Genomic DNA, 27,916 nt, shown 5'->3' with positions numbered 1-27,916 from the left:
CTATACCACCAAATTCCCCCATCTCAGCGTCCTACAAAAGATTCCTATTAGTCGTTTCCTGTAGGAACTGTCTGGGTCACTGTCTGGGTTTTTCACCTTTGAGGTGAAATTTCATAATATGAATTATATAAAGAAGTTCAATGTAACTTTTTTTTTTTAATGCTCAACATTCGTATTTTGGTGGTTTCATTCTATCAAGCGACGGAAGTCAGAGTGCAGGATTTTTTTTTCAAAGAGTTATTAAAAGGTTTATTACAACAACTTTTCAATTCAAGTTTTATACAGGACTTTCACGTTACAGGTACACTTTCAACACAGTATCACACCCCGTTTTTAGCGGTTAAGCCCGGGTAAAACAAATCACCAAAGCTCTCACAACTCAAGTTGCAATCACTTGTTTAATATCGTTTTCTTCGTTGAGACATTATTAAATAAACAGTTAAATTCTCGCAGAGAATTGTTATCTCATGCAGATAGCACATAACAGTAAACTTTTAAAAATCACATTTTAAGAAAACCATGTGTCAGCTGTTTGTAAAACTACACAGTAGTAAGCCAGTACAGACTAAGAGAAAAGGCAAACTGACTTCAAGGTGTGACTTATTTCTTACGATTACTTCAATGATGAAATGCTAACAGTTCTTAAAGAGCTGCAGCAGTAGTGTAACTCTAATGCACACGATGTGATTCCAGTTCACATCCCAATGCTTTCATTTTACATGACAATCTATTGAGTCACGAAGAGGTGCGTCCTAAAGAGAGATAAAGGTCAGTTTTCAACTGCTAACAGAGTTAATGTGATCCAAAAGGGCTCAGCTACTGAATCCAAACAATTCCAGAAAAACAAAGTACAGAATATCAGGAAGAATCACGTACAATGTATCAGTAATGATATTTACAGTGTTTTCGAAAAAATTCCGTTTAGAATTGCAACGAATGAAAATGTCCACGGGTGTTCTGCATTAGACGCTAAAGCCATAAAGAGTCACTTATAAAGCAAAGAGCATAGAAAGCAAGAAATATCCCTAACAGAGCGAGAATGTTCGCGGGACCCTTCAAATCTGAGATAACAGCGATCAACTCAGGCTAATCTGTTTTAAAAATGTACAGAAGTCATTTATACAAAAACATTAATGGCACTGAATGGAGTCAACATCACCATGACTGAGTAATGGAAAAGATACTGCAATCCTACAATCACTGCTTCAGAAACAATCAGACTACAGATGGAATGTCAATTAAATAACACGCATATCTAAACAGCTCACCTCCATGAGACTATTTTACATGCAGAGGTGAGCTTAAACATTCAGACTACAGCTGATCTCACTCACAAAGTCAAATACAAAAAAAGGATTCAGCCATGTCAGCCCGTGTCACGTGACTGTATTCAAACCTACTTCGAATAAAGCTGCCGGTGCTTTTGACGACCTCCTAAAAACTAAACCCATTATCTCTCAAACGTGTGCAAAATGGAAAAAGCAAATTACGGAAAAAGACAGAAATTAAAGTGTCCGTTCCTTAGGTCGTCATAGAGATAGTGCTTATAAAAGTCATGAAAACTGATGAGCAAATGACCGCAAATGAGCCACAACAGACTTTGGTAAAGTCGCAAACAAATCCCCGATCAACCGCCTCTGCTGATTGTTTCAAATAAAAAAAAATATACAAGATTAATAAATAAGTCGCACAAATACAAAAACAGTTAAGAACCACAAGTTTTACACCTAAAGTGCCTGTTCTTTTGTCTTCATCAACTTCAGAGAAAACATTGCATCTTTAAAAGCGTCGCCTATGAAGTACAAAAATGGATCAAACAACAGAAACAATCAATAAATTAAAGACTGTGCGGTCCGAACTGAGGCTGAGCGAGAGGAACCCCTTTCCTCTGTTTGCGGGAGATCGCAAAGACAGCAGCGCTCCAGCGTGGGCGCTCGGGCACAGTTTGGGACGATCAGCTCCCGGAGGGCTGAGAATGGGTGGCGCCCCTCTGCGGCTGACTCTCCTCTGTGCTGTGGTTGGATGGCGCCGCGGCGCTGGACGGGGCGGAGACAGCCGGGGTCGTGGAGGACGAGCTGACCCCGTTGGAGGTGCTGACGGAGCTGTGCTGGATGGCCTCGTTCTGGGGGCTGCTGGGGATGGACATCTCCTCGCAGCTCTCGTCTTTGTCGGAGACTGTAATGACATCAGAGAACATTCAGCCAATGATGCCCGGATTTCCTCACACCGTCTTTCCTTGACATTTCATTTAAGCAGATACAATCCAGAAGGCTGGGGTAAGCTGTGTCACACAGGCCTAATCAGATGTAAAACAGCTATCTGCATGTAGCGTAGGCAAACCATTTCATTAATCCCCATAATGCTACTTCTGCACCTCATCCTTTAATTAACGCTCCAATGTCAATTTAAACCCACATCATAAGGGTGCATTACATTCTGGGGCATGTGGCTGTGTTTCTCTTCCCTAACTGCATTCTCATTTGTTTTTTGTTACCTTGCCAACTACTGCAGCGACAGATGATTACAGCACCTGATTTTAATGATGCTCACACTGGAGAGTAGGGAAGACTTGGAGTCGAAATGCCACCAGCTGTTAGGCAGTTGCATTGAATTAATTGGATCCTGATGGAAAAAAAGACTCCACTCTCACGCTCTGTTTCATACAGGAATAAGGAGCACAATGATAATTAATATTGCTAATTATATGAAGTCACTTGTTATGGCACTCTGTAATTAATGACTGGATCTCTAAGAATGTAAAATGCAGATTCCACAGCAAGAGGGTGTGATGTATGAAAAGCAACAGAGATGTCTTCACAATAAGAAGCTTCACCTGCCTTCTTGACTGGACTTCAGTTCGAGAGAAAGCGCTATTTTTTTTTCTTCCTTTCTTTTATTATGCAGCTGCTCAACCTTGGAATGAATCCATTTGGTGGTTTTGTTTCGTGTTCAAGTGAGCATCATCGCTCCTAACAGCGCTAAGTGGTGGCTAGCTGATTTATCATAATGCTATGAAATTCTGGTTCCCTGAACAGGCAGAGCCTCTTTCCGCTCTCTTGGTTTCTGAAGCGAGGTTCGCTGTAAACAGATGGACAGCTCGCCGTGCCAAGTGAAACCATGTCCTGGCTTGTTTGTGGGGCAGTCTGGGTAATTTCCTTCCACCTGCCACGGCTACGCCTGGGCAGGACGATGAAGGGTATTACAGGGTCTGGAGGCCAGAGCAGCCTTGTGGGAAATGTAAGTCCAAGAAAACAGAGCACGGTGAGGTCTTTATGTAAGTGGAATGGTCAGAGTTAAATAAAGTGCTTTACTAATTAGCAAAATAGATTATGTCAGCGACTCTCAACCAGGGGTACTGGTGCCCTGGGGTGTAGTTCTGTAGTTGTTGAGGGAGTAAAATGAGAAATTGCAGAGTGCTTAAAATAAATAGAAATGGGGAAAAAAAAGATTACGGTACATCTGCATTAAGCGTTAAATGTGTGAAAACTAGTAAGCAACCAAAGGTAAAAGTTAGATGCTATTAGTTATAAATAAATGGCACTCAATACAACACTTTATAAAATGTTTGGACAGGAAAAATATGTAAATGCCTGGAGAAACCAGAGAAATGGTGAAAGAGCTAGGATTTAAGAGTTGTGGATTAATGACTGACAAGTCCGACTTTTACCTGTGATAAAAGTGCAAATACCAACTTGACTAAACCTGACTTACACGGTAAATTTCAATTTCAGGAAACAGATAAGCTTTTATACGATAAACAGTGTTTAAACATCCAGTTTAAAATTGGTTCCTCTGAGATTCCGCATGGGTCGGATATCAAGGATGTAGTGTTTCCTCCTGCCATTCAAAGGCTTTACTTAACTCCTACCATCAGCTAAATCTGTATCCAAGCTTGATGTAAATCTCACAAAGGCATGCGGATGTTGTACTTTCCCAAACAGGGTAAAAAGTGCTCTAAATGTCATCCTTCACAAAGATTCAGAAAACAACAGACGACACAGATTCGGAGCAAACAGATGAGGGACGGTGACCAAATTCATCTGTGGATCCTGTGAAAAACCATCTGCAACAAACCAAACGACAGCACACTCTCGCCTGGCAACCATCAGTCCCATAATGCACAGGAAGTGTGTCTGTGGGATGGTAGGCAATAAGATATGCATAACGAATGGCGTAGCTTGGTGGATACCCTGCAATGAGAATGTTCTGCTGTCTTGTCAAGCTTGCTGCTTTAATGGACTCATTTCAGTAGCAATCATTGTCAATACAAGTCAGCCAAGGTGTTTACAGTACAGTGCACGAGCGGTATGGTGCATTCTGGCTGCAGAGCAGCTCATCTGTGAGTTATGACCACAAAATCAGAATGACAGAGCCCCAGTCTGAGGAAAACGAAGAAAAATTGGCGTTATGTATCTAAATGAGAACATGTGATGAGTCTGTGCAGAGCATGCTGACAACACAAAATTTAAATAAAGAGGCTACAAATGGCAGAAAGTGTTAAAAAAAAAAAAAAATCATCACCTCATGCTGAACACACTGAAAAACAAATTCTTTTTTAATCACCATATGTAGGCGTAGCAAAAAGAGAGCAACACAAATATTTGGAGTACAACAACCATTTAGCTCTATCTAACAAATGGTGCTTTAGGTGTCTGATGTGGAGAAACAATGTGAATACCACATGTAGCCTCTGACAAAGATTTGTCTCAACTACCAACACCCATCAAAATCTGAAGTTCGGTAAAGTTTGTCAACAGGGAAAAAAGTGCCGAGCATGTCAATGGCTCTGCCTGCTTGGCCATAAGTAAGATGTGCTCTTAGCTGGAGCTCATTTTAGACACGTTTCACTAGCAGCCTCGGGCTGGGAATAATGGAGCATTACTCACTGTGATAGCCAGATTTCTTCTGCATGGCGGTTACAGGGCAATCTTTATGAGCCAGAAGAAGCTGCTTCAGCTGAGCCACTTCGTTTCTCAGCAGGGTGACTTCATTCTTGAGGAGAGAGGAAACACACAACAGCGCCCGATGAAACGGTCACTCTGGAGCGGCGTGTGCGTCACACCAAAGCACGACGACAGACGGGCGACAGGTGCGCACGACTAAAATCTCCAAAAAATGCCTTTCACAGACTATATCGAGGGTGAGATTTAAGCTGCTGTTTATTCAGTGACGCGGCTTTACAACATACAGTGCATCAACATTGGAGGGTTTTACATGATTTCAGAGCGCTCCGTTTGACAAAACGTGTTTGCGTTTCTTAGCTGTCATAAGCTGACATCTAAGCCCAAGCTAATATGTCAACAGCGAACTAATAAGGGTGAGTGTCCATAATTAGTTTCTCAGTCTAGCTCTGCTTTGAACTCAAAAGAGGGGGGTTCAAACAGCACACGAGCGTGATTGGGATCCATAAAGCTCCAATGTGGAACATTTAGGGTGATATATCGGCAGCGGTGCAATATTCATAACTGGGTTCTTGTTAGTATGTCACAGAAACAATATATGACCGTGGATGGAGTACTTTCCCTCCTTACTACCCAGCTACAGAAGAAACAAACTGAACACTGGCTTTAAAGGAAGGCCTTTCCCATTTTTCATTTTTTTCTTTTTCTACAGCCTTGAAAAGTGGTCGTGGTGGGAAAGGGGGGGTGGGGGTGGGGGTGGGGGGTGGTAGAGAGGTATTCAGCTGGCTGCATTCTACTAATTTACGGCCCTCTGCCACTAAATACCACACTTTACATCTTTGGGCTCGTGTGAACGCAAGTGAAATATAAATCCTTCATTCATACAGTAATTGCACATAACATTAGGTACATACGGCCAGCTTGGGTTTGACTTTACAGCCTCTCTAGTCGAACCGCTGCACCTTTTCTCTGATGGGATCAGTGTTGAATTTTAAAAAATCTCTTTGCACATTGTAAACGGCATATTATCGAAAATAAACTAACAATTCTGCCCATTCGAAACAGCAAGAGGAAAGGAAAACAATAGAAATTCATTTGGGGTTCAAATTTAAAGCGCTCCTTCATTTATGTTTTCCCTGCACAATAATTATGGGCCTTCGCTGGCTACCGACCAGCACATTCGTCAGAGGTGAGCTGCTCAGTTTGTCAGTACAACTTCGTAGATGCTGTTGAGATTTACACTCCTGTGTCGTTACGGCTCCCAAGAGAGCTGAGGATTTCTGCATGTCGTAAAAGAGAGCCATATTACGCTGAAGGTGACTTTAACTGGATTTAGAGTGGCCAGGGGCCCGCGAACACCCAATGACAGATTTAAGCTCCTTCTCTTCTCCTTTAAAGGACTACGGGCGGCTTAATCTATTAGTCTAAAAGCAGCCAATTTATTTGATTCCATCTGTTTGGTTTTGCTGGTGTTGGCAGTGCTGAGCTATTGTAAGACAGATTTAAACACAGCTGGAAGAAGCATATGTATCGCACGCAGCCAACACAGTGCTTCCATCACGCCTGCTTGCCATTGACGACATGAACACGTGCATTCTTTTAAAACGCTCCATGCAATTGACCATAGAGATGAACATTTGCCCAAAAGGTGGCACAAGAGGCATGACAAGCGTTCTGCCGGATACAGTTGTCCCAGCTACAGTTGTCCCGGCTACAATTACATCAAACTCATCATACGTGGGATTTTAAACCAGACCAAGTTGGACGATCGAGCGTTAAAAGTTGTTTCGAACTTAATCGAAATCGAGCAAATGGGCTTTGGGTGATGCTGGAAGCCCAGTGAGCTGCCTGGTCTGACACCTCATTAAAAAGCCAGTTAAGGATGATGTTAAAATAATTGTGCATCATTAGAGGCAGTTTCGCTGATCAGCTGGGCTATGTCAGCATGGGGGGTTTTTCACAAAAACTGCACTGCTGATTAATGCCCTCATATAAAGAGCTCTTTTATTCTCTACCACATGTTGTGCCCTTCTTTGTAGTTAACAGTGATTCTCTTTCTGTTTATAGCCCCGATCCTCTTCATCTAGCTTTATTTAAATAATTTCTTAGGCAGCGCCCACATGACAACTGGTGATAACTTGATTTTGAAGCAGATATTAACATGAATTTATTTCCACGCGGTTGTGTATTTCCTCCTCCACCCTCCGCACCTTACGCTGCTTTCATAGAGAAATAAGACGGTGAGCGAGTAAACACCACATCTCATTTAATTGTCTGGAACACCGATGTGCCGCACCCCCGGCTCACACTTATCAACAGAGACAGCAGATACATGAACTGTTTCGAACTTGTCAGCATCAGATCCTAATTGCTTCCTGCGAAATGAAGGTTCAAAAAGACACCTTTCCCTGGGAGATTTTTGAGGCCATTCAGTAAACTGCTGAGACAGAAGCGACGACACGCTTGTGTGCGGCTGACATCTGGAGGATACATCTTTATTGACAGGGACATATCGATGTACAGGGCTCACACACTGCTGCTGTCACGCCGCAGCTCTTCTTAATCGGCTTTAATGACTTCATCACCATAGAAAGGAAAAGTCTGTGTGCGCTCGCTTACACTAACATTGCTTAATGATAAACAGGCCCACAAACCGACACCCTAATGCATCTGAGGAGAAAGAAGCAAGCTGTTACATGCAGACGCTGAGAGAAAGACGGTGGGATCACCTGCAGTTGTCCGTTCATGGAGTTGAGGTCCTCCGCCTTTTTCTCCAGAGACTGCACCCACACTTTTCTCTTCTGCCTACAGCGAGAAGCAGCAGCCCTGTTACGCTCCAGGAACTTGCGCCGCTTCTCGTCGGGGTCTTCACTTGTGGTTCTGCGGCGCCGGCCCCCGGTGCTGGGAGGGTTTTGCGCAGGTTGCAACGGAGAAGCCTGTAGAACGACAAAGAGAAATAACACAGGGCAATAATAAGCAGAGCACCAGCAGTTGTGCACTGCTATTATCAATGTGAAATCATTGTCACTAATTACAACAAGCACACAGCGCGGTTCACCTTGGGACTGTGACTCAACATAACACCCATGATATTATCTTGTGGTTGGAGAAGGTTTTCATACAGGTGAAACATGTTCTGAAAGATGTTACTGAGGAAACTACAGCACTGCAGTACATTAGGTCAGGGGTAGAACACTTGCACTGTACTCTATACACACACATATGTATCTAAATACATGGTAAGGAAACTAAAGCAAAAAATTGGAAACTCTCTGATGGGAATTAACAATCCAGACTGCAAATGTTCTGCTGATAAGGTGTTGTTACCTTGATAAGACTTGACTGTGGGCATGAACTTACAGGTGTCTCTGTGGTGGAGGTGGCCGGCTGCTGCAGGGAATGTGTGGAGGGTTCCTCAGCTGCGGGCAGATGAGGAGCCGGACTTAGGATCGCAGCTGGGGCTGGAGATGGGATTGGGATTGGGATTGGGATTGGGATCGGGGCGGGAGAAGGGGGAGCAGCAGTGTGGGTAACGGCGCTGCTTTGGATTTCACCACCGTCTCCATTGGTTACCTGAGGAAGCTGCTGGCTTAATGTGGCTTTCAGTTTCTGGCAAAAGAATTTGGAACAAAAACAAAAAGTGGATAATGCAAGAAAAAAAAAAAAAAACTATGAGTCAATTTGATACTTTTTCCCATTTGCAACAGACAATAAAGGTTATCAATATGGCAGCAAATGAAAAATGATAAGTCTTAAACATTTTAATCAAAATCCATCTCAAATAATCCTATGTTAAAGGCTCTTTATGAGCAGTTGTTTTGGACAGACTAATACCATAAGGACTTATTCGTGCCAATACATTTCTCAACTTCTAACAGGGTGGAGCTTTGAAATGCAACATGCTGCCTCTAACAGGTGAATCATGAAAGCTTTCTAAATCCACTTTCACTGTATTGAAGCAAACTTAGCAGCATTTAGGCTGGATTTCTGAAAACTGAAAACATTATACCGTACAGACCTATTCAACCAGCTCACAGCACATCCAACAACGCAAAACCGGATCCTCTAACATCCATGTTACTCTGTCAGTTTTTTTTTTAACCCTAAAATGTGTTTTTGTCTGTAGACAGCTATGTTTGAGAAACTGAATTGAAATGAAAACCTCTGAAATGTCAAAAGTCCAGGAAAGCCATGTTTAAAGGCTGCTAACAACATCACACCACAGAAATTGATCATTTAGCACACAGATTAGCACCTTGCTACAATGTGGTTTAGTAAGCAAAGAAGAAGAGCCAAAGACATTTACTGCATATTGTGAAATATTCTTCTCCGATTAATTTTTCAACCAAAATGAAGCCGATAAAATGTAACACTAAAATGAATGAAGGCGAGTAAAAATTGGCACTAAAAAGAAACACTCAAAGAGAGCAGAGAAAGTTTCAGGCTATCCGTTCATGAATGTGACAGACACCTCGCATAAAGTTTGATCTGAACACCAAAGGTACAGCCGCAGCACTGAGGTGGCTCAAACCATTAAAAAAAAAAAAAGGCTTTTGCGAACACGCTTCTACTGATTATGTAACCCAAGAACACGGCCCATTCACAGGAACTATTCCTCCGGCATCAAACACTGAGAAAACAAGGTGAAAGTGAATGAGCCTTCCCGGGCAATAACAAAGCGAGAGGGAATACATTTACATGAAAAAACAGAGGATCACATTATTCTAACAGCTACCTTTGCCAGACCAATCTATCTACCAAATTAGTTTACTGTGTAATACCCTTCCAGAAGCTCTTCTGGCAGAAACAAGATATTATTCTCTTGGAATGGCCCATAGAAAGAGGGAAAAGCCAGTCAGATTCATATTTCATCTCTGCCATGGAAACCTCATCAGTGTAATAACCCTTCATCTCATGGGTGTTATTCAACCATCTGCTACTATATTACTTATCTTTATTTTGCAACTAATTAACAGCATAATCTTCTAAATTCAGCAAGTTAATTATCATTATTGTGGTGTTTGCAGCATCATCAGTCCTTGTAAAAGTGCCGTCTAGCCCCCCCCCCCCAACCCCACGAGAGCTGGGTGGGGAGCGGGCAGGTTGAGGTGGGGGTCTGTTTTCTTGATGCAGGCTCATTAGGTGTTTGCTGATGAGCTGAGTGCGGTGGGAGGCGCCTCGAGTATGAGGGGGGGGGCGCAGGTCATGCAGGATTCTGCTGAACAAAAGGTTCCATGCAGGGTGAGGCTGACTTAATGTGCCTCGCTGAGCCGGTGCCAGGATGCCCCCAGCTGGCTTTAGCTGGTTCCCCCCCCCCCTCCCTCCTCTCAGGTTGGCCCTGGTGACGGCGTGCTGAGCACAACGCTGTCTCTGCGTTTGTCATCTCTGCACCCCATGATCTTCAACAACTCCCTGTCCATCCCTTCTTTCCTCCTCCTCACCAGTCCAGATCAATCCCTCCCTCACAACACATGCACCCCCCTCTCTGGAGTTTAGCTGTTAATTTCCACAGGCGGAGCATGCTGGGAAACACTTACGGGTTCTGTGATCCACGCTTCATCATGTTGCCACTGATTTCCTTCACAACGTTTCATATCTTTGTCCTTAAACTATCGTAAAGGAGGTCAACCAGCAACCAGACTGTTTTTTTTTTTACATTTAAGGACGCACTGATGGAAAATTTCTTGATCAATACTGTTTCCAATTTCTCCCAATGGTCTGACCAACCGATTCTGATCCAATAATACTGTGAATACAGTCATTTTCACATTTCAGAAAGCTGCACCAGGTTACAGGGCCTAAAAATAAAGTGCGACACATAACTGGAAAGAGACATTTGTACAAATAAAACCCAGCAGCAAAGGAACAGCAGTGTATCTCCCAAATGTCTGTTGTAAAACTGGTTTTACTGTTAATCACTTCGGTCGCTACATTTTATTATCATTTTCATTTTTGCCTTTTATTTTCTCTACGAGTTAACAGCACTCGTTTTGCTTAACAAATGAATAAAACGATTATACGCTTATCAGAATAAATCAACTCCAGATCCAGACGGAAAGTTAATTAATGAAAGGGCTAATTAAAATCTTACCGCGGGAAAGAAATGAAATAAAATCAAACGCTTTTATCATTCCCTCATCCTCAAGCCCTCTCATTACCTCAGTTGTTATCGTCTCTCTCAGATGGGAAATAATGGACACAACAGGGAAATGATACTTGAGATAAATGAGAGAATAGATAATAAATACCAGCTTTGCTTCTGATTGGGCGGGCTGAGTCTGTGGAGAGGGCGGTCCAGGGATTCCAGGGACGGCAGGCACTACGGTGACAGGTCTGACAAGCTGACAGCAGAGACACAGACACAGATCAGCACAGAGAAAATTAGTCTTCGGCTGTAAAAAGGCAGACATTGCCCCCCCCCACCCCACCCCACAACACAAACACACACAGCCATGCCAGGCTCTCAGTTTCCCCATATCTCAGCCTCATTAGGCTGGACGGCCTGTTATTTTGTGGAGGCAGCGCCACATGGAGATGCAGTGTGCACGCTAATGAACCTCTGCCTGCCTGAGTGAGAGCATATGGACAAGGAAGCAGAGGAGACAAACATGAGTCAGAAGACCAAACTCAGGCCTTCTCTCACAAACCGTTGACAATAAGATGGAGAAGGAGGTGGGGGAAGCTAGAGAGGGGGCGGAAGGAGGGGGTGATCAAGTGAAAGGAAGGCCCAGTGGTGGCTCGTGTTCTCCACTTCTTCTACCCTCCTTTACTTGTCAAAGGCTTTCCCTATCCCTGCAGACTGGGAAGACGGAGGGTTTTCCCCGCTGTGCTGCTATCAGGAGATAATCATCTGCTGCTCATCGTTCCACACAGACAATCGGAATCACTGTGAACAATAAGACAAGCTTCCGCTTGTGGGAGTTCACAAAGTACTAGGCCACACCTTCATTTACACGATCTAATTCACGGAACTCTCTGTCATGGGTCGCAGTTTGCAAAAGACACGAGAAACCTCATCCATCAACTCTGCCAGAGATAAAGAGCATCAATTTTTAATTGAACAAGGACAAATAGCTATAAAGTATCCTGGCCTGAAGCCCGCAGCTCCTCTGCCAAATCCTGTCTTTGAAGTAGTGACACAGAGTAGTACTAGGAGTGAAAGATGCTCTCTGTCTAACTAAAGCAAAGGAAATGTACACTGCTAATGCTTCCTAATGCTTCAACTGTAATAAGACAGATTTTCAACTTAATTATGCACACAACAGTGACTCCAGTTCAGCTCTTTAAAAAAAAAAAAAAAGACAGTAAACTATATATTCTATACATGCTAAAAATCTCCAGATTAGCTATTAAACACACTTGTAATGCGGCAGAACTCAATTTCACCTTTATTTGTTTTCATCGCGTAAATGTCACTTCATCCAAAACTTAAACAGCACAAAAGCTCAATTCCAATTTCACTAAACATATTCAAATTCTACTGGAGTCTAACACAGTGCTGGCGGAGCATTTTTGGGTAGAGCACTCACAGGGATTGTAGTTGGAATATGTACACTCGAACTCGTAATAGACGCAGGTATAGCGACTGGCATGGTCTGGCCATTAGGCAACTGTAAGAGCACGGGGAAGGTGCCAGACACCGGGCTGAAAGAGCAAAGAAAAGACATCACAATGATTAAAACATACATTAAAACTAAGGGTGGATACCAATATAATAACATGTTCAGACAACAACTGATGGAGATAAACAAATCAAATAAGGACAGAAGCAAACTAAAGCAAACTAAAAAATAAACTCATTACATAACAGAGTAGAAGCACATCATCAAAAGGACACAGTTTACTGTCAAATGAGATCTAATAAGTGACATCAGTATTGCCCATGAACAGTCTTGCATTTTGGTTCAAAAGTGATTTCAATAGAAGGAAAACAGCAGGTTTTCACATAATCATTTTGCGTCAGGCTCTCCAAATATTCGTTCAAATATGGTTCCTATTACTCATAGCCAAAAACTAAATGTATCGATTTGAACAAATTCCTCTCATAGTAAATAATTTCTGTGGGTTTTGATACAAAAATACACTCGACCAGCTCAAATGTGAGCTTGAGTTTCACTGGTTATGCGGTTAGGTGATAAAAGTAACGCACCGATTTGACTGTGCTGTTGTGTTTTCACGGTTAGTTAAACCTGCAGTAAAAGCAATTGACTTTTCAGGCCATAGTCAAAGTTAAACTGGTGCCTACCACTCTGTATAAAAGTGACATTTCTCAAAGGTCACTTTCATGCTCTGCATGTAGCGGCTGTTTAACCACTACAGCTGAGCTCTCTGCCTTGTTTTCTACACAACTGTGCTTCATACACAAGTTCTGTGCAGAAGCAGATGAGACATACTTATGGAAAGGGGAGATTCTTGTGATTCAACTGATGCAGAGCTTATAATAATATAATATAGTTACCACAGAGGGTATGATCAGCACAAGGAACAATCAAAAGTACCTTCCGGTGATCGACCGAACAGCAGTTTCTTTGACAAGGGTCGAGACATTCGACATTTCAGCAAAATTTCTAGCTCAAAAAAAATCTATTTCTTTCAAATATTCCCACAGACCGCTGTCTGTCATCATGTAGCGAGCAGCTGTGTCTCATCTTTCATGTGTTACATCCATCACGAGTCCAGTTTACATGCAAATATTGTTGATACAGACTACAAAATTTTAGAATATAATCCATGGCTCGCCCATAGAAGCTCTTAAGTCTTGTTCACAGGCTTTAAAAGCCAAGAAGAATTTTTGGAGAGCGCCTGGACACACCTTTAGAAAAACCTGTAGAACAGTCTTTGTCTGTGCTATGGTTGCCAAATTTGAACTTAAACCAGGTGAGACATCTGGCTGTGGTCTGACTAGAAATAGGTCAAAACCACTGTCATGCATCTCCTTACAAAATAACTATTAAATATATATCTTTCAATGACTATCTGTTGTCTGAATGTCTGTATCTCAATGCCAAGTAACACTGGATGATTCTGATAGTTTAGGGAAATCTACACTTCATCTCTGGTTCGAGAACAGCTCTCCATTTACTGTGGATATACCACAAATAAGCATTTTAAGCAAGTTTTCCCAGAGCGGTGCTTCCATCCAATGATAAGTGAAAATCAAACACTTTTCAAGGGGTTTCGAGGGCAAAATAAAGCCCTTGAGTCGGAGCGTCGACAGGGCAGATTACGTGAAAACCCGATTCACCTTTTCAAAACTCACAATTTAAGTGAATTCTGTACATCTTATTTGAGCAACACTGACTTTTTTTCTTTAAAGAAGAAGCATACGCGGTGCAGGGCCAAAAAAAATTCTAAAAAAAACCAAAAACTGCCCCAGAGCGCAAATGAATAAAATAAAAACAAGCACATGCTTCATAAAATATGAGCTCACCATGACAAAACTGCACAAAAATGATTTGGAAAAATTAAACCATGATTGAATAAAACTGAGATTTTCTTATAAAAATGGACGCATTCAATTACTTACACTATAGGCCTATTAGTAGATGGGACTTGGGTAATAACAGAGCTAGATGTTGGCGATGGGAGAGCTTGCTGTATAACAACATTAGCCTCTGTGGTTGCTAGGAGTACATTGGGAACTTGGAGGGATGCAGGATGGACTATAGTGGATGTTGGCAGTGAGGCTGGCTGCAAAGATAAATCCTGAAAACATCATACAAGACCTTAGCTTCAGGAGTGTTTAAGCAAAACGAGATCACTTATTTACTACAATGTGATGCTGCAACTTTACTCGACATTAATAGTTAGAGTAACTCTTCAAGCAAGAATACTCATACCAGTTGATCTGCAAATTCTAGTGTCATTTAATGAGAACAACCCTCATCACAACTTTGTTATCGCTATGCAAAAACACGAGGGGTAACGAGTGGAAAACATTTACCTTGTCGTCATTCGTTGTGGACTCGGGGTGAGGCAGGGGACTATCCCGATGTACGTCTATAGCTGTGGGTTCCTCGATTTTGTTACGTACGATAGGTGTAGCAAGAGGCGACAAATCCAGGGGTAACTACAGAGCAGTAAAAAACACAGAGGGGCATATCGGCAAAGGTCCAAGCAAAGACACCGGTCAGATGATCCTCAAACGTGTTCAAGAATGATGGCAACCTTTTTAATGTCATCCTCAGCCGCCTTTTTGAAGTCATGGTCAAAAGGACTCGCGAGCTCATTGAAGAGTCCCACTTCCTCGCAGTTCTTCAAAAAGCGGGTAGGCGTAGGGGTTTGGTCTGCCACGAGAGAAAACCACTAAAGTGAGTTAAAGTGTGAGGCCTCGGTCACATTAAAACGATCTCAAGTTGAAGAGCACTCACCAGCAATGACAACATTATCATTCCTTGCTGGGCCAAACTTCAGTGTCATCTCATGCTTGTGTCTGTGGACGGCCAAGTGGTCTTCATTTGTGAATCTCTATGTAAAATCAAAAAAAATAATACAGAAAGGATGATACGACATGATCAAGAAGTATAAGCTCAGCAGCAGACAGTTTACATTTACACCTTTTCCCGGCTTTATATATTTCCCGGCTGTATTTCAATTAAACGCCTTGATTGACTTTGACTAACTTAACTCTGCTTAAGACATGTTGTCTCTCGAAATGTCAGCTGTAGTTGATGAAAGAGGGTTAACGACACCACTTGACACCGCTGTGTCCAACAGATTTAAATCCACGTGTTAGCTAACATAACAAACTCCTATCAGAGGTGGCAGTACTTAAAAAAAAAGAGAAAGAAAAAGCTTTGAATTTTCTGCACAAGTTGTCTGAGAGGAAACTTGACTTCAGTGCCTCCTCTTGCTCTGTCTGTCCTCATTTCAGGCTTGTCAAACTCTAGCTCCAGATGCAACACTTATGCTAACCAAAAGAAAACAAAAAAGAAAAACTGCTTCAGATGATGTTGCATGTCTTTTTAGACAAATGGAATATCTTCTGAGACAACCTGAATAAATACAGGCACGTCCTGCTGGAAATGTTGCTTTTTTTTTTAATTGGTAATTCTAAAGAACTAAACTGAACTAAAACTATGATGATTCAGCAGAAGCCCAGTTAGCATCCTCCAGAAAACCTATACAGGTAAAATAACACTTTTAAAAAAGTTCCTTTTAGGAATATGAATACATTTATATATATATATATATTAAAGACTGATACTGATGAAACAAAGGTAATCTCCTTGGCATTTTATGAAGGTTGAACAGTGAGCTTTTAGGCTAATATCATCACTTTTATGACATCCAAACTGAATGTATTATTGCCGATAAATTAAATATCATTCAAATTCTCCAGCAGATATGTACCTTACCTTATGACCATAACATAGGGGAAAACCGGATAACCTTTTTTAAAGAAAGGTTTTTAAACTATGGTGTCTTACCTGTCCACAGCCAGGAGCAGTGCATTGAAAGGGTTTGTCATCACTCATATTAAGCAATTCCTGTTACTTCAGCCTGCGAGACAACAAAATTAAACAAAACAAAACAAACCAAAAAGATTAATATCCGACATACAGATGTGAATTCATTTGAATGGTAGGGTCAATCAATTTGACTGGCGGTCCTTCAAGCTACCCTTATAAATATAACAAAGATTAATATCAGCAAACGTTCAGAGCTTCTAATAATGTGCAAGTACTAACACTGTAGAGGTGAAAGCTCTGAGAGGGGGCAATCTGGACAAAGCCTATCGATGAGGGGCGTTTGCTGTGGTTGTTTACATCTCAGTGTCATCAGAAAAGGTAAAGATATTGGGATCCAAATACGCGACTGAAGCAGATGTCAAGAGCTATCGTCCGCTATCGTTTTTCTTGGAGTTTATCTCTAGCCTTTAAGTCATCGCACAACAACAGCTCCTGCGTTATTACATAGGCAGCGATCATCTGTTCCAGTCGCTTCCATGGACTAGCCTGAGTCCTATGTTAACACACAACCGTCGCCATATTAGGACCGAAATATCACTGTAAACTGAGAAACAGCCAACGTTTACTTTGAGGTCGTTTTATTGCACTGGAAAAAGAGTACCCCACAGTTCGTAAAATTATTTATTTTACCACAGCCTAACGCACATTCGCTATCAGTTTACGTGGTCACTTACCCCTCAGCCACAACCCTCGATTTCCAAAGTCCCACGATTATGCTAAAGTATCGCGAGAGCAGCCCACCCTCTTCCGTAAACGTCACAGCCATTAAAAAGTCATGTTATCAACGATCTTAAAAATTGTTTTAAAGCAGGAGCAATATGAGAAATGACCACACATGTGATAATGCGTTTTAAAATACTTGTAAAATATTTTTTGGCAGGAAATAGAAGACCACATGATCCCATTAACTGACAAGTTACATTCTTTGCAGATGTCCTGGAAAGTCACTGTTTGGTCACAGTTCACCTTCAAGCTTCAGTGTCTGGAAAAAAAAAAGTACATATTCCACACCCCTTTGTATTAGGAAATACATTCTCTATATTAACTTCTCATATTAAGCTCTGAGGTCAGGGTTGTTTTTTGGTGACCATTTGAAAACCTTTATTATGATGTACTGTTACTAAGCACATGTACAAGTTTAACCATCTTAAAAAATCTCTACAAGTTTGTTTCCTTTTCCTTAAGTCTGCAAGAGGTAAAATGCCCATTAGCAGTTCCTTTAGCACAGGGTGACAAGCTCTTACAAATGTTGAGCATTACTGCTTACGAAGTCTTACAATTATGTTTTAATGCTTCAGTTTTTGAAGTTCAGCCAATCAGAGCAGCTGGCATTGGTATAACAGTTCAACTTCCATAACTGTCAGCTTTTGTAACTTGAAGGGGTGGGAAAAAAATAAAAAATAAAATAAAACATTTAACTCAATTAAATCAACTAGATTTATTCAGTGTCATTTACAAAAACTAAGCTTTCACTTGTTGCCCGATTACAGTACTATAACTGAAGCTGAACAAAGAAATAATTAAGGTGGACCCCAAAAGAGCTCTGAGAAAACAAGGCTGAATCATGGCAAGTCTAAGCAGCTGCTTCCCTGAAAAGATGACATCCATGAAAGCCAACCACTTTCCGTTGCGTCCGCATGATGTTCCAGACAGAAAAGTTACTGCCATTGTTAAATAGTCAAATACATGTATTTTAATCACGTAAGTTCTTACATTTGTACAATACATGTTTTGCTTTTTTTTGACAGCGTCTGTGAGACTTGAAAAATGTACATTTCCATGACCAACACTGAACAATTTCGGCAGCCACAATAAAATATGTAGTCACATCTGTAAGGAAAGTGTTGTGAGCGCAGAATTTTACATAGCAAACAGGATAAGGAAAGCGACCATCAAACAGAACAGTCCCATAGCTTCAGACAGGGCAAATCCCAGGATGGCATATGAGAACAGCTGCTGCTTCAGAGACGGGTTCCTGCAAATGAAAAGCCATCAGTAAATCTAGAGAAGGCACCACAAAGGTTTCAAATGTTGCATTATTGATAAAGTGGCTTGATTAAAACAAACCTGGCATAGCCAATGATGAGACTACCGAACACCGTCCCAATTCCAGCACCGGATCCTGCAACTCCGACTGTGGCGGCTCCAGCGCCAATGAACTTGGCGGCAGTGTCGATATCCCTGCTAATTGCGCTGGTCTGGAAACCTCTCAGTGTGACCTGGGTGAGGGGGCTCTGTGGCATCACAGCAACAGTGCTCTGAAGGAAGAAAAGACAGCCTGTGAACGTTTACCCCGTTAAATCAAACTAAAAACATCATCATCATCATCATAAAGCGACAAAACAAACAGCCATTATAGATCCAGACAGGACTAAACCATTATATGAATCTATAGTTGTTAATGACACTTTTCCGTATTGTGCAGAATAATGACCAGTGATAAAAGTATACATACATATTAAGTGTTCTTGTTTACAGCCTATACTTCTTACCTCTGTTTTGCCCTCAGGCCTGGACAGCACAGAGGCTGACAGGGGTCTGTAAAGAGCCCGGGAACCAGCACGGACCTGCAAAAGGAAGACAGGTTTAATAAGATAGAAATATTCAACTATTGTTTGAAGGTATTCTCAGTGTCAGGGCACAAATGTCGTTGAAAAGGCACCTTGAATGTCAATTGCATTGCAATTCACTACAGCACAAGACTGTGACCTGTAGTACTTAATGATGGCTGCCAGGACTGCCAGCTGCACATATTAGTTAGGTTAACCTTTGTTGCTGGCATTATAAAATGGGCATTGATGGGGGGGTAACCAAATATAAGATTCCCATTATATTCCACAGTGCTTCATCTGTTGGAATATCTACAATGTAACATGACCTTGGAACAACAAATACTGGGCTTCATAAATTTGTCGGGTAACAATGTCAAAATGGACAAAATGAACAGTGCATCACAAAGGGCCTGTGGTTGAATTTCTTTTCCTGGATTGTTAGCTAAACCCGGCTAACAGTGTTAAAATGACCTTAACTTAAGGCCATCAATGAAGGTAACTGCAAACCGCTAACGCAAAGGCGCTGCACCATTGCGATCCATAACTTAAATGCATGTATTTAAAAGACAATAAAACAGTCACCATATAGCATATCTGTCATAATATAATGTAGCATTAGCTGCTGGCTAACCAGTTGGCCTAGTCCGCGGATACCCTTGCCAATAAGCTACAGTCAAGTTCAACCGGAGGCCCACTGGACATAGAATTGACTTTAACAAAATATTCACATCTCGGAGACCAGCAAAAGAGGGCAAACTTACCAGTGCCGGCGTGGAAACGAACTTTGCACAAGCGTACATTTTCTATTATAGGTAGTTTTAACCGGTTTGGTCAAATCTGCTGAAGCCCGGGTCTCTCTGCGGAAGAAAGATCGGAGAGAAGTAAGGTCAAAGGGGTGTAAAAATGCACAACAGATAAAATAAAGGCAATCCTATATACATCCATATCTACTCTGCATGCTATTCTCACTTGTGCAGTGCTATGTGAAGCTACGAGACAGGATGAAAAAGGATTTATCAAGATACGCTTCGCATTCAAACTGCCATTACACACTTACCGACTGCAGAGGTCGAACCACAGTGGAAGAGTGCGCCTGCGCGTCGTGATGTATGTAGATCCCCGGATGATGACTATGGAAGGTCATTTCACTACAACTTTATTTAACAGGAATACGGGAGCAAAGTCAACGGTTCATTCACAAAACCAACTAACTATTTATTTGTTACCGGTTACACTTTTTATTGTATGAACACAGTGAAGATTATCAATTGAGTTTTTTAAGAAAATAAAATTTAAGCTTTTTTAATATGGATATTTCCTGTTGTTATGGCACTGGTACAGTGTTGACCTTACAACATTTTTAAGGAAAGGGAATTTGAATAAAATTATGTCTTGTGATAGTTCTTTTTGTTATTGACTTTACTTTTTTATATGATTTTCTGACATTAGTTCTAAATGTAAGAAATTGGGTTTTTATTCTTTATGGTCAGCTAACAAGACAACAGGACTAGAAATAGTTGCTGGGACTTGTCCATGAGTCTTGCTTACTTTTCTTACCTTGGTCGTTTTAGTTTAATATAAATTAAAACAGCTCTATAAGAGTTTAAAATTCGACCATTGCGAACTCATTTGGAGTCCCAAATAGCTATGAAGATCATTTGCTCAATGATTCTGGGTCCCAGGAGGAGCAAGAAGCTCGTTTTGGATCATATATTTTCCACCAAACAACATAAATTCATTTCAAATTGAAGTGAACATTACAGTATCCAAGAATTCCAAATATGTCAGGCAAAATTTTGGGTGAAATGGAAAAGCTGGGTTATGAGTTTAAATCAAAAGGTTAACATGCTTAATTCCCTTAAAAGTACAAACACCAATGAAAAAACCTGGGTAACCACAGTGTTTTAAGTATCATAGGTCATAAGTAATATTTTAAACCTTTGGAATGTATGAATGATTTTAGCCAAGTAGTGAACTTGAACAAAACAACATGACAAATCCAACACATTTCTGACAGATCTAATGACAGTTGATCTACAATTGTTTTTATAAGAGGAGAAGAATGTTGACAAAGGTATGTGACCTCTTTAGAAAATTCATATTTCAAATGAAAATAATTTATGCAGGCAAAAATGAATAAAACGCCTTCAATGAGTAATACAACTTCTTTAATGTTCCAGAAATTTAACAGTCAAAAAGTGTGATCTGACCACAGCTTCTTTTTTTTTCATCAAAAGGACATTTTGCAGGGAGATGTAGAACTCAACCTGCATTTCAGCCTCAATTTTTTCCTCATAACAAAATCTGCCTGCCGCTGTCCACTACTATCACCTGTTGTGGTGTGAATTTAACACCGTGCCCAGGGGGACTGATGGCTCAGAGTCTTATCTTTGCGTCTCGCAGGCTGATGGTGGAGCTGTAGGCTAGCGACACTAGGCGGGTTTGTAATCGTGATGAATGACTCCACAGCAGCTGGTCTGTGATGGAAAGGTAATGAGCAAAGGGAGCCTGCCTTTGCTGCACGCTGGCTTAAAGGGAGAGAAGTCCCAGTGGCTCTTCAGTTATGATCTTTTCAGTTTCACAACGAACATGAAGCCACAGATTCCTGACCTTGTAAGCAGTGAGCAGAATCAGCTGGTACATCATATGTGTGCAAAATAATACTGAAGAAGACAGTGACAGATCCTATGCATTAGGAAAGTGCACAACAGCTGGGTACAATTCTGTTTTATTCTACAGTTCTATTCACTGCTATCCATTCAAATCTTACTGTTTTATTCTGTTTCATCAGTTTAATTCTTGATTCTTCACTGTTCCACGCTTCTTTGCTCTGTCAGAGACATATTGCTTAGACAATCCCAAGTTAACATATTTCTGAGTGAATGAGCAATTATTCACGTTTTGGTTGCACTGAGGAAGTGTGTATTATCATATCACTTCATAAGAGCCATGCAACCAGCTTTAAGGTCGTTATCATGGTAACCCTTTATCAATGAGTCTTTATACACTGATGTGATAAAAAACAAAAAACAAACATTCAATTCATTTAAATATATGTTATGCTTCGCAACATGAAACATTATACTTAACCTTAAATTGAGTTATTGAAATTACAACTTTTTACATTACATTTTTATGTATATCACTTGCACTGGGGAGAATACATGCTTGCATATTGAAATGAGCCCCTCATGTTACAGAATAACTACAAATCTGCAAACAGCATGTTCGTAGGGCAATTTCGTACACAGCCTTCATAAGCCTTGAAGCACTCTGGTTCTATTCTCTATTCTGATGATTCTAATCTATAACTATGTTAAATTCATTTAGCACTTTAATGTCTTATTCTGCTCTCTTTAACTCTGTTTAATTTCTTGCATGTCAACCAGAATCTGTTGAAAGTGATTAATTGGAGAACTTGATTACATTGCTGGATTGCAAGTAATTGTGTGTTGAAGGCTTTCAAATGAATGTATAATGCTTTAGACGTGATTGTTGTTGGAATGAAGGTTATTCTCTCAAAGATCCAGCAGAGGGTGCAGTAGCGTCTGATGTGATCATGCTTTTGTTGCTGGGATCATGGTAACTGCACAAAAGAGAGGAGAAACACGTTTTTCACAAAACACTGTTTATGGTTTCAAAGTGAACTGATCGGAGCAGAGCATTTTTGTTCTGATATAAATATCCAACAGGTAAGATTAAGTTAATCATTTTTCGTGAAACTGTACCTGGTCTGCTGGTCTAAGCCTATCCATTGCTTATGTTTGTGCAGTAGCTTTAAAAACCAAATTACCATACAGCATATTTAATTTACCAGTGGTTACACTGAATTTCTGTTAATGCAGGATGTAAAACGAAAGCGCGAACACAGTAGGCCTGAGTGTAATGCAGCAACTTATAGGTCAGAGCAAACCGAATGACAAAACATGAACATTTACAATACATTAATTGCAAGACAGCACATATCAAAGTGGCCATTAACTACTGAGGTCGATGTCATACTGTCTAATTAACCGGGCGGTGGCTGTGGGGTCCTACATGGCTCTGGAAGGTGGAAAGAGCAGCCTATCCCGCACACCCCACCACCCTTCAACCACCTTAAACTCCCTCCCGTTTAGAGGCACGCACACAATCGCTGTCTGAGTTCCTGCATAGAACACTGTGAGACATTCCATTTGCATGCCCGCCCCATCAAGCTGGATGCACTCAGACTGGTAATAAAAGGCATTGACCCCCTTAACCTTTATGAATTACAATTTGTGCCTGCAGCACGTCCTGTCAGAGGCCTCAGAAAAGCAGGCACCTCAGCCGAGGTGTGTGCGTGTTGTTTTGCAGTTGTTAAGGAGAGGGGAAAAGGTTTTTACAGCTCCTCGTCGGCGCTTCTGACAAGCAGGGAGGAGGCAGTCTGACAGCAGAAGCAGGGTTGGGAGGGACTGCAACGCCGCTGATGGCTCCATGCTAATCTCCATACCTGGATGCTGCACAAAACTACGGAGGTTCCTCTCTTTGTCAAGACCAGAGATAAACAGTCAATAGGGGTTCAGATCAATTGAATTTATCTGTTGATAATTGAATTATTAACATTACTATTTCTGACATCACTATTTCAAAATATTTCTGACTATTTCTATTTGCAGTGATGTAAATCTTTCTTAGTGTGTTTATGCACACAAAGAGAAACAAGAAAATTAGTACAAAATGGGAATACTTGTTGATTGGTTTTGGACAGTTTGGTAGGCATCAGTTCATCACCTTGCTTGACCGAGAATAATTTATTTTCTGCTCAAAATGTCACTGAAAAAAGATTTGTTGTGTGCTGTTTAAACAATGAATAGATTAACTGGCAACTCAGGTGGAGATTTGTTTTTATCTATACATTTCTTTTTTTAAACTTTTGTAGTGAAGCTTAAAAATTCAAATTTAAATAAAATCTACAGAACTTACAGAATGTAAAGAGAAACATTTTCTACAGAAAAATAGAGAGGAGTCTTTGTCAGCATATGATTGGAAATATAACCATCCCATCCATCCATCCATTTTCGATACCCGCTTAATCTGTCGGTCGGGTTGCGGGTATAACTAACCCATTTAGTCTAATTGAATATGCATTGATTGCATTTGTTCAAACAGAGGACGCAAAAAAAAAGTTTTTTAAAGTCTTGAAAATTAATAATCCCCTCTCTGTAGTTCGATGATGTTCAGTTGGCTGTCTGCAATCTCCAATAGCTCACATATGAGTAATTCTTTTTATACGTTGATCAAATGCTGTTTAGCTGACAGTTAGTTCCGGCTGGCAAAAGCCAAGGGGAGCCAACAACAACCAATTTCACAACAAAGACAACGAAGCGCCAAACCATAAATATCAAAAAGGCACAAGTGAAAAGCACAGACAAGTGAACAGCTACACTGACCAGTCTTCATTATCTTAACACTTAGTTTCAGCTCATCAAAAGTGGTTTGTCGTCCACTTTGATTTCTGTCTTTTCCACAGCAAAGCAAAGCTAAAGGACCAACAAAAATGCCAGCACACACAAAAGAGAGATGACTGCCCCCAAATGGCAGCAAAATGCTATAACATGTAGATTATGCATCTGAGAGGCATCAACGGAGAAAAAGATCTATGTTCAACCCCTAAACACTTCTTATACTGGAAAGGAAACCCATTAACACCCACTAACTTATGGATCAGCAGTACTGTAGTTGTGTTTAATCGTTACTCAATACCACATCTAATATGGGCCAACAACAACTAATTTCACAATGAAAAGAACGAGTATTCTCGGTCCCACTGTATTGGGTTGACTTCTGCAGTCTAGTTGAAAGCAGTAAACTAGCCTCAGAGTAGCGATTGTCAGAAACACAGTCTGTAGGTCACAATATAATGCTCTCCCTTCATGTTGTCATAATAAGACGTCTGTCCTCTGGAAAATAAAGGTGTACTGGACTGGTAAGCTCTAGCCCTCAGAGCGCTGGTGATAAACCTGCTACTACATGCAATGAAACAGGCTTCAATCAGCTTTGTGTAGCAGGTGTTTAAGAAAAACATTGAAACACACTATCGTAGGTGTAAAAATGATAATAATAAGTTAGTTGGTTAGATTGAAAGAAATGGTTTACACACTAAAAATATGTATGTTTTGATTAATTTAAACACATTTTTCGCAACCTCCATTTCCTCTCTGTTTCTGACTGGATTTTCCATCCATAATTAGGATCCTTTTAAAGATAATCTTTGTCCAAACTAATGTGTCTTGACTACACAAATCACACAATCGTTCACCTACACTGGAAATGTGCACTCTGGTGTGAACCTGAAGCACAGTATCATGTGATAAGGGTGATAATAAAGATAGAACTTATTATGAACAACACTGTCTGTGATTCTAGCTTGCTTTTAAAAAAAAAAACAAAAAAAACAAATACTAGGTAAAGCATAACCTTTGCTCGTTGAAAAACTCTATATCTGTTAAAGTAGGTAGTTAAGATACTCTGAGTTCTTCTTGAACTTACATGAATACCAAAGGTGATAACAGGGTTTGATGCTTAGAAGTACAAATAGCGGATCTCTTGTGTCATTACTTTGGTTTATTTGCCAAAGCTGCACTTTGTCTTAAGGTATTTGGCTCTGATATAAGACGATAGATGATACATCACACAAAGAATGAAACGTTAGTTCTGTAAACACTGGATTAGGAAAGAAACTTGTATTATTCTACTTTGAATGTGGCTGTGCCATCGCTCCCGGGTGGCACATTTGATAATTACAGGTGTAATGATCATACACCATGATAACACTTGCAGTTTCAGTCCCTGAGCAAACTGGAGAACAGGTGTATAATCAGGTGGAGACTGAAGTGAATCCAGGTCACAGCTCTGAAAAGTCCCTGTTTGAGAAATTTTTAAGAAATCTTTTTTAAACCTTTGTGGGTCATCATCCCATCCTTTTCCCTAAGAGTGTAGACGGCCCTCATGCAGCTGGTACAATAATACACAACAGGACCAGGAGTTTCCTCATACTGGTGCTAAGCATCCCACAAAAAAAATAAACCAAGTATTTTCAATCTCTGAAAGATTTAAAGGACATTAGCATTCATGAAATTGATTTTTCAGCAAATCCATAATAACACTGATGTTTGTGCTACTGCTGAGCAGAGCAGCTGGAAGTAGTCTAAGAAATGCAGAAGCCTGCAGTATCATCAGTCTTTATCTTGACTTTTTAGCTAAGTGTGTAATACCTCAATATTTACACTGGATGTCCTTAATCAGTTCCGCAGAGGTGTGACAAAACCAAAACTGGAATTTAAATAAACTTTAAAACTGACACAATGTTCTCAGAAATACCAGCATGAACTGAGCTTTAATCCTCTTTCTTTTCCCTGTAGAACATCAGGAAATTCAGTCAGTGGTTGTGTGAACAGGAGCGTGGCTGACAGGGGCAGCCGTGCGATGATTGGTTTACGGATCTCTGCTTTCTCTTGTGCCTTCGAGGTCACAAAGATTTACAATCAAATGGCTTATGACACTTTAGTGAAAGCCACCGAAAACTGATGACAGGAAAAGAAAAGCAGCCGGCCACTAAAGAGAAATCTGCTTGACCTCACGCTGTGGTGCATGACTATGATGTGCTGTTGTCTTTTTTTCTTATTACAACACCCAACATACACACGGTATGCCTGTTAGTTTTGGCAGACAGAAGGTTGTTAAGGACTGCATATGGAGAACAGATTTGATAGACAGACACTGTATGGTGCACACAGTGTAGTAGATAAAAAGTACGGTGCATCTCAAGCTCCAGTCAAACTGCAGTTTCAGTCTACTACACAAAAGAGCAATTAAATATGATTTAAAGGCCAATCAGAAATGGCAGTGTGCCGCCCCCTATTGAAATATTATTGCCCCACTACTTACTGTTTTAGGTGGTGATTTAGTGTGGCGGTCTAGTTTAGTTTATTTCAGTTGTCAGTCTGAAATTTAACAGCTGCATTTTGATTTAAAGAGCATTTAATGGCTAAAGACGTGTTTACCTGAATAAGAAGATGCTCTGACAGAGCTTTTGTCAAGCAAACCAAATCTGTATTTCAAAAATAATGATGGACTCATAATACACAGCTACAAAGCTTATTTATTGTTAACAAGCCACTTTAACTGTTTGCGAATACCCCAGAAAATCACTATACAAGCAGAACTTAATGCAGATTTTGTTTCAATCATCAACAAAATCACCCAAACAACAGTGGATATGAGCCTTGTTACTCATAAGCTGATTTTCTCAGCGTGTTTACTTAGCACTCATATGGAACGCTGTTGATTTTTATGGGACGCATATGGCTGCCTTTTATTGTGCTCAATTAAATCGCTTTAAACTAGGATTAACTTTTCAAAGCAGCAATTCATTATACAAAGTCTCCGTGCTTATAGGAATCCACCATGTGGCTGCTGCAAATGTCGCCTATAAGCACCGCTCACAGACCAGGGTGTCAGAATCATGGCTGTCACAACAGTATTTAGTGAAAGAGCCCTTCCTGCTTTTAATGGCCTGACCTACATCCCAGTTCAGAGAGCTAATAAACGCAGTCTGGTGTAGGTCCTGGAGCTGCACAATGTCAATCACAGATGCCCAACTCAGCAAGATCCGGAATGCTCAATTAGTTGTTTTTATAGGCCCCATTAATATGCATTAACTCTCTTTCCAGTGTATTGGCACAGACAAACAGTTACTGGTGGCAACATGTCAGCCAGGTAACAAATATTTTTTCAAACCCTTTACAATTTTTATTTTATTTTGGCAGTATGAAAACCCATTGCAGAAATAAACAAAAAGTTGAACCGAAGCAAGAGTGAAGGAGATGTAGAAATTACAGTGGTGGAATTTGGTTTCATTGAATGTTCTATTTTCATTCCCATATATCTAAAGGATGACATTGCAGAACTGAGATAGTTCATGTATTTTTCAATGAACAAGAAAAGTGTTAATTGATTTTTCCAGCAAGCT

At 40.7% G+C, this 27,916-nt stretch overlaps 2 protein-coding genes across 5 annotated transcripts; both read right to left on the bottom strand.

The window, feature by feature from the left end:
* Nucleotides 1-379: 379 nt before the first annotated feature.
* atf2 (activating transcription factor 2) lies at nucleotides 380-17,146 on the bottom strand. 3 transcript variants are annotated; one of them, XM_072397025.1, is made up of 12 exons: nucleotides 16,592-17,146; nucleotides 16,331-16,403; nucleotides 15,272-15,368; nucleotides 15,069-15,187; nucleotides 14,845-14,970; nucleotides 14,428-14,606; nucleotides 12,431-12,545; nucleotides 11,150-11,242; nucleotides 8,262-8,510; nucleotides 7,631-7,837; nucleotides 4,887-4,992; nucleotides 380-2,175 (listed from the first exon to the last, which is right to left on the bottom strand). In XM_072397025.1, the coding sequence occupies exons 2-12, from the start codon at nucleotides 16,376-16,378 to the stop codon at nucleotides 1,955-1,957; spliced, it is 1,560 nt and encodes a 519-aa protein (XP_072253126.1). In that variant the 5' UTR covers nucleotides 16,379-16,403; nucleotides 16,592-17,146; the 3' UTR covers nucleotides 380-1,954. The 3 variants fall into 3 exon arrangements, with proteins under 3 accessions (XP_072253126.1, XP_072253127.1, XP_072253128.1); XM_072397026.1 differs by having other exon boundaries at nucleotides 16,817-17,146; XM_072397027.1 differs by having other exon boundaries at nucleotides 17,047-17,146.
* A 645-nt stretch (nucleotides 17,147-17,791) lies between these two features.
* On the bottom strand, nucleotides 17,792-20,051 carry atp5mc3a (ATP synthase membrane subunit c locus 3a). 2 transcript variants are annotated; one of them, XM_072397028.1, is made up of 5 exons: nucleotides 19,982-20,051; nucleotides 19,686-19,781; nucleotides 18,865-18,939; nucleotides 18,440-18,630; nucleotides 17,792-18,347 (listed from the first exon to the last, which is right to left on the bottom strand). In XM_072397028.1, the coding sequence occupies exons 2-5, from the start codon at nucleotides 19,722-19,724 to the stop codon at nucleotides 18,233-18,235; spliced, it is 420 nt and encodes a 139-aa protein (XP_072253129.1). In that variant the 5' UTR covers nucleotides 19,725-19,781; nucleotides 19,982-20,051; the 3' UTR covers nucleotides 17,792-18,232. The 2 variants fall into 2 exon arrangements, with proteins under 2 accessions (XP_072253129.1, XP_072253130.1); XM_072397029.1 differs by lacking the exon at nucleotides 19,982-20,051 and adding an exon at nucleotides 19,894-19,973.
* Nucleotides 20,052-27,916: the final 7,865 nt, after the last annotated feature.

Source organism: Leuresthes tenuis, unplaced genomic scaffold (genome assembly GCF_036924035.1).
Source record: "Leuresthes tenuis unplaced genomic scaffold, fLeuTen1.0.hap1 SCAF_12, whole genome shotgun sequence".
NCBI classification, from domain to species: domain Eukaryota; kingdom Metazoa; phylum Chordata; class Actinopteri; order Atheriniformes; family Atherinopsidae; genus Leuresthes; species Leuresthes tenuis.
The sequence above is the reverse complement of the archived record's forward strand: the minus strand, read 5'-3'. Positions and strand labels throughout refer to the sequence as shown.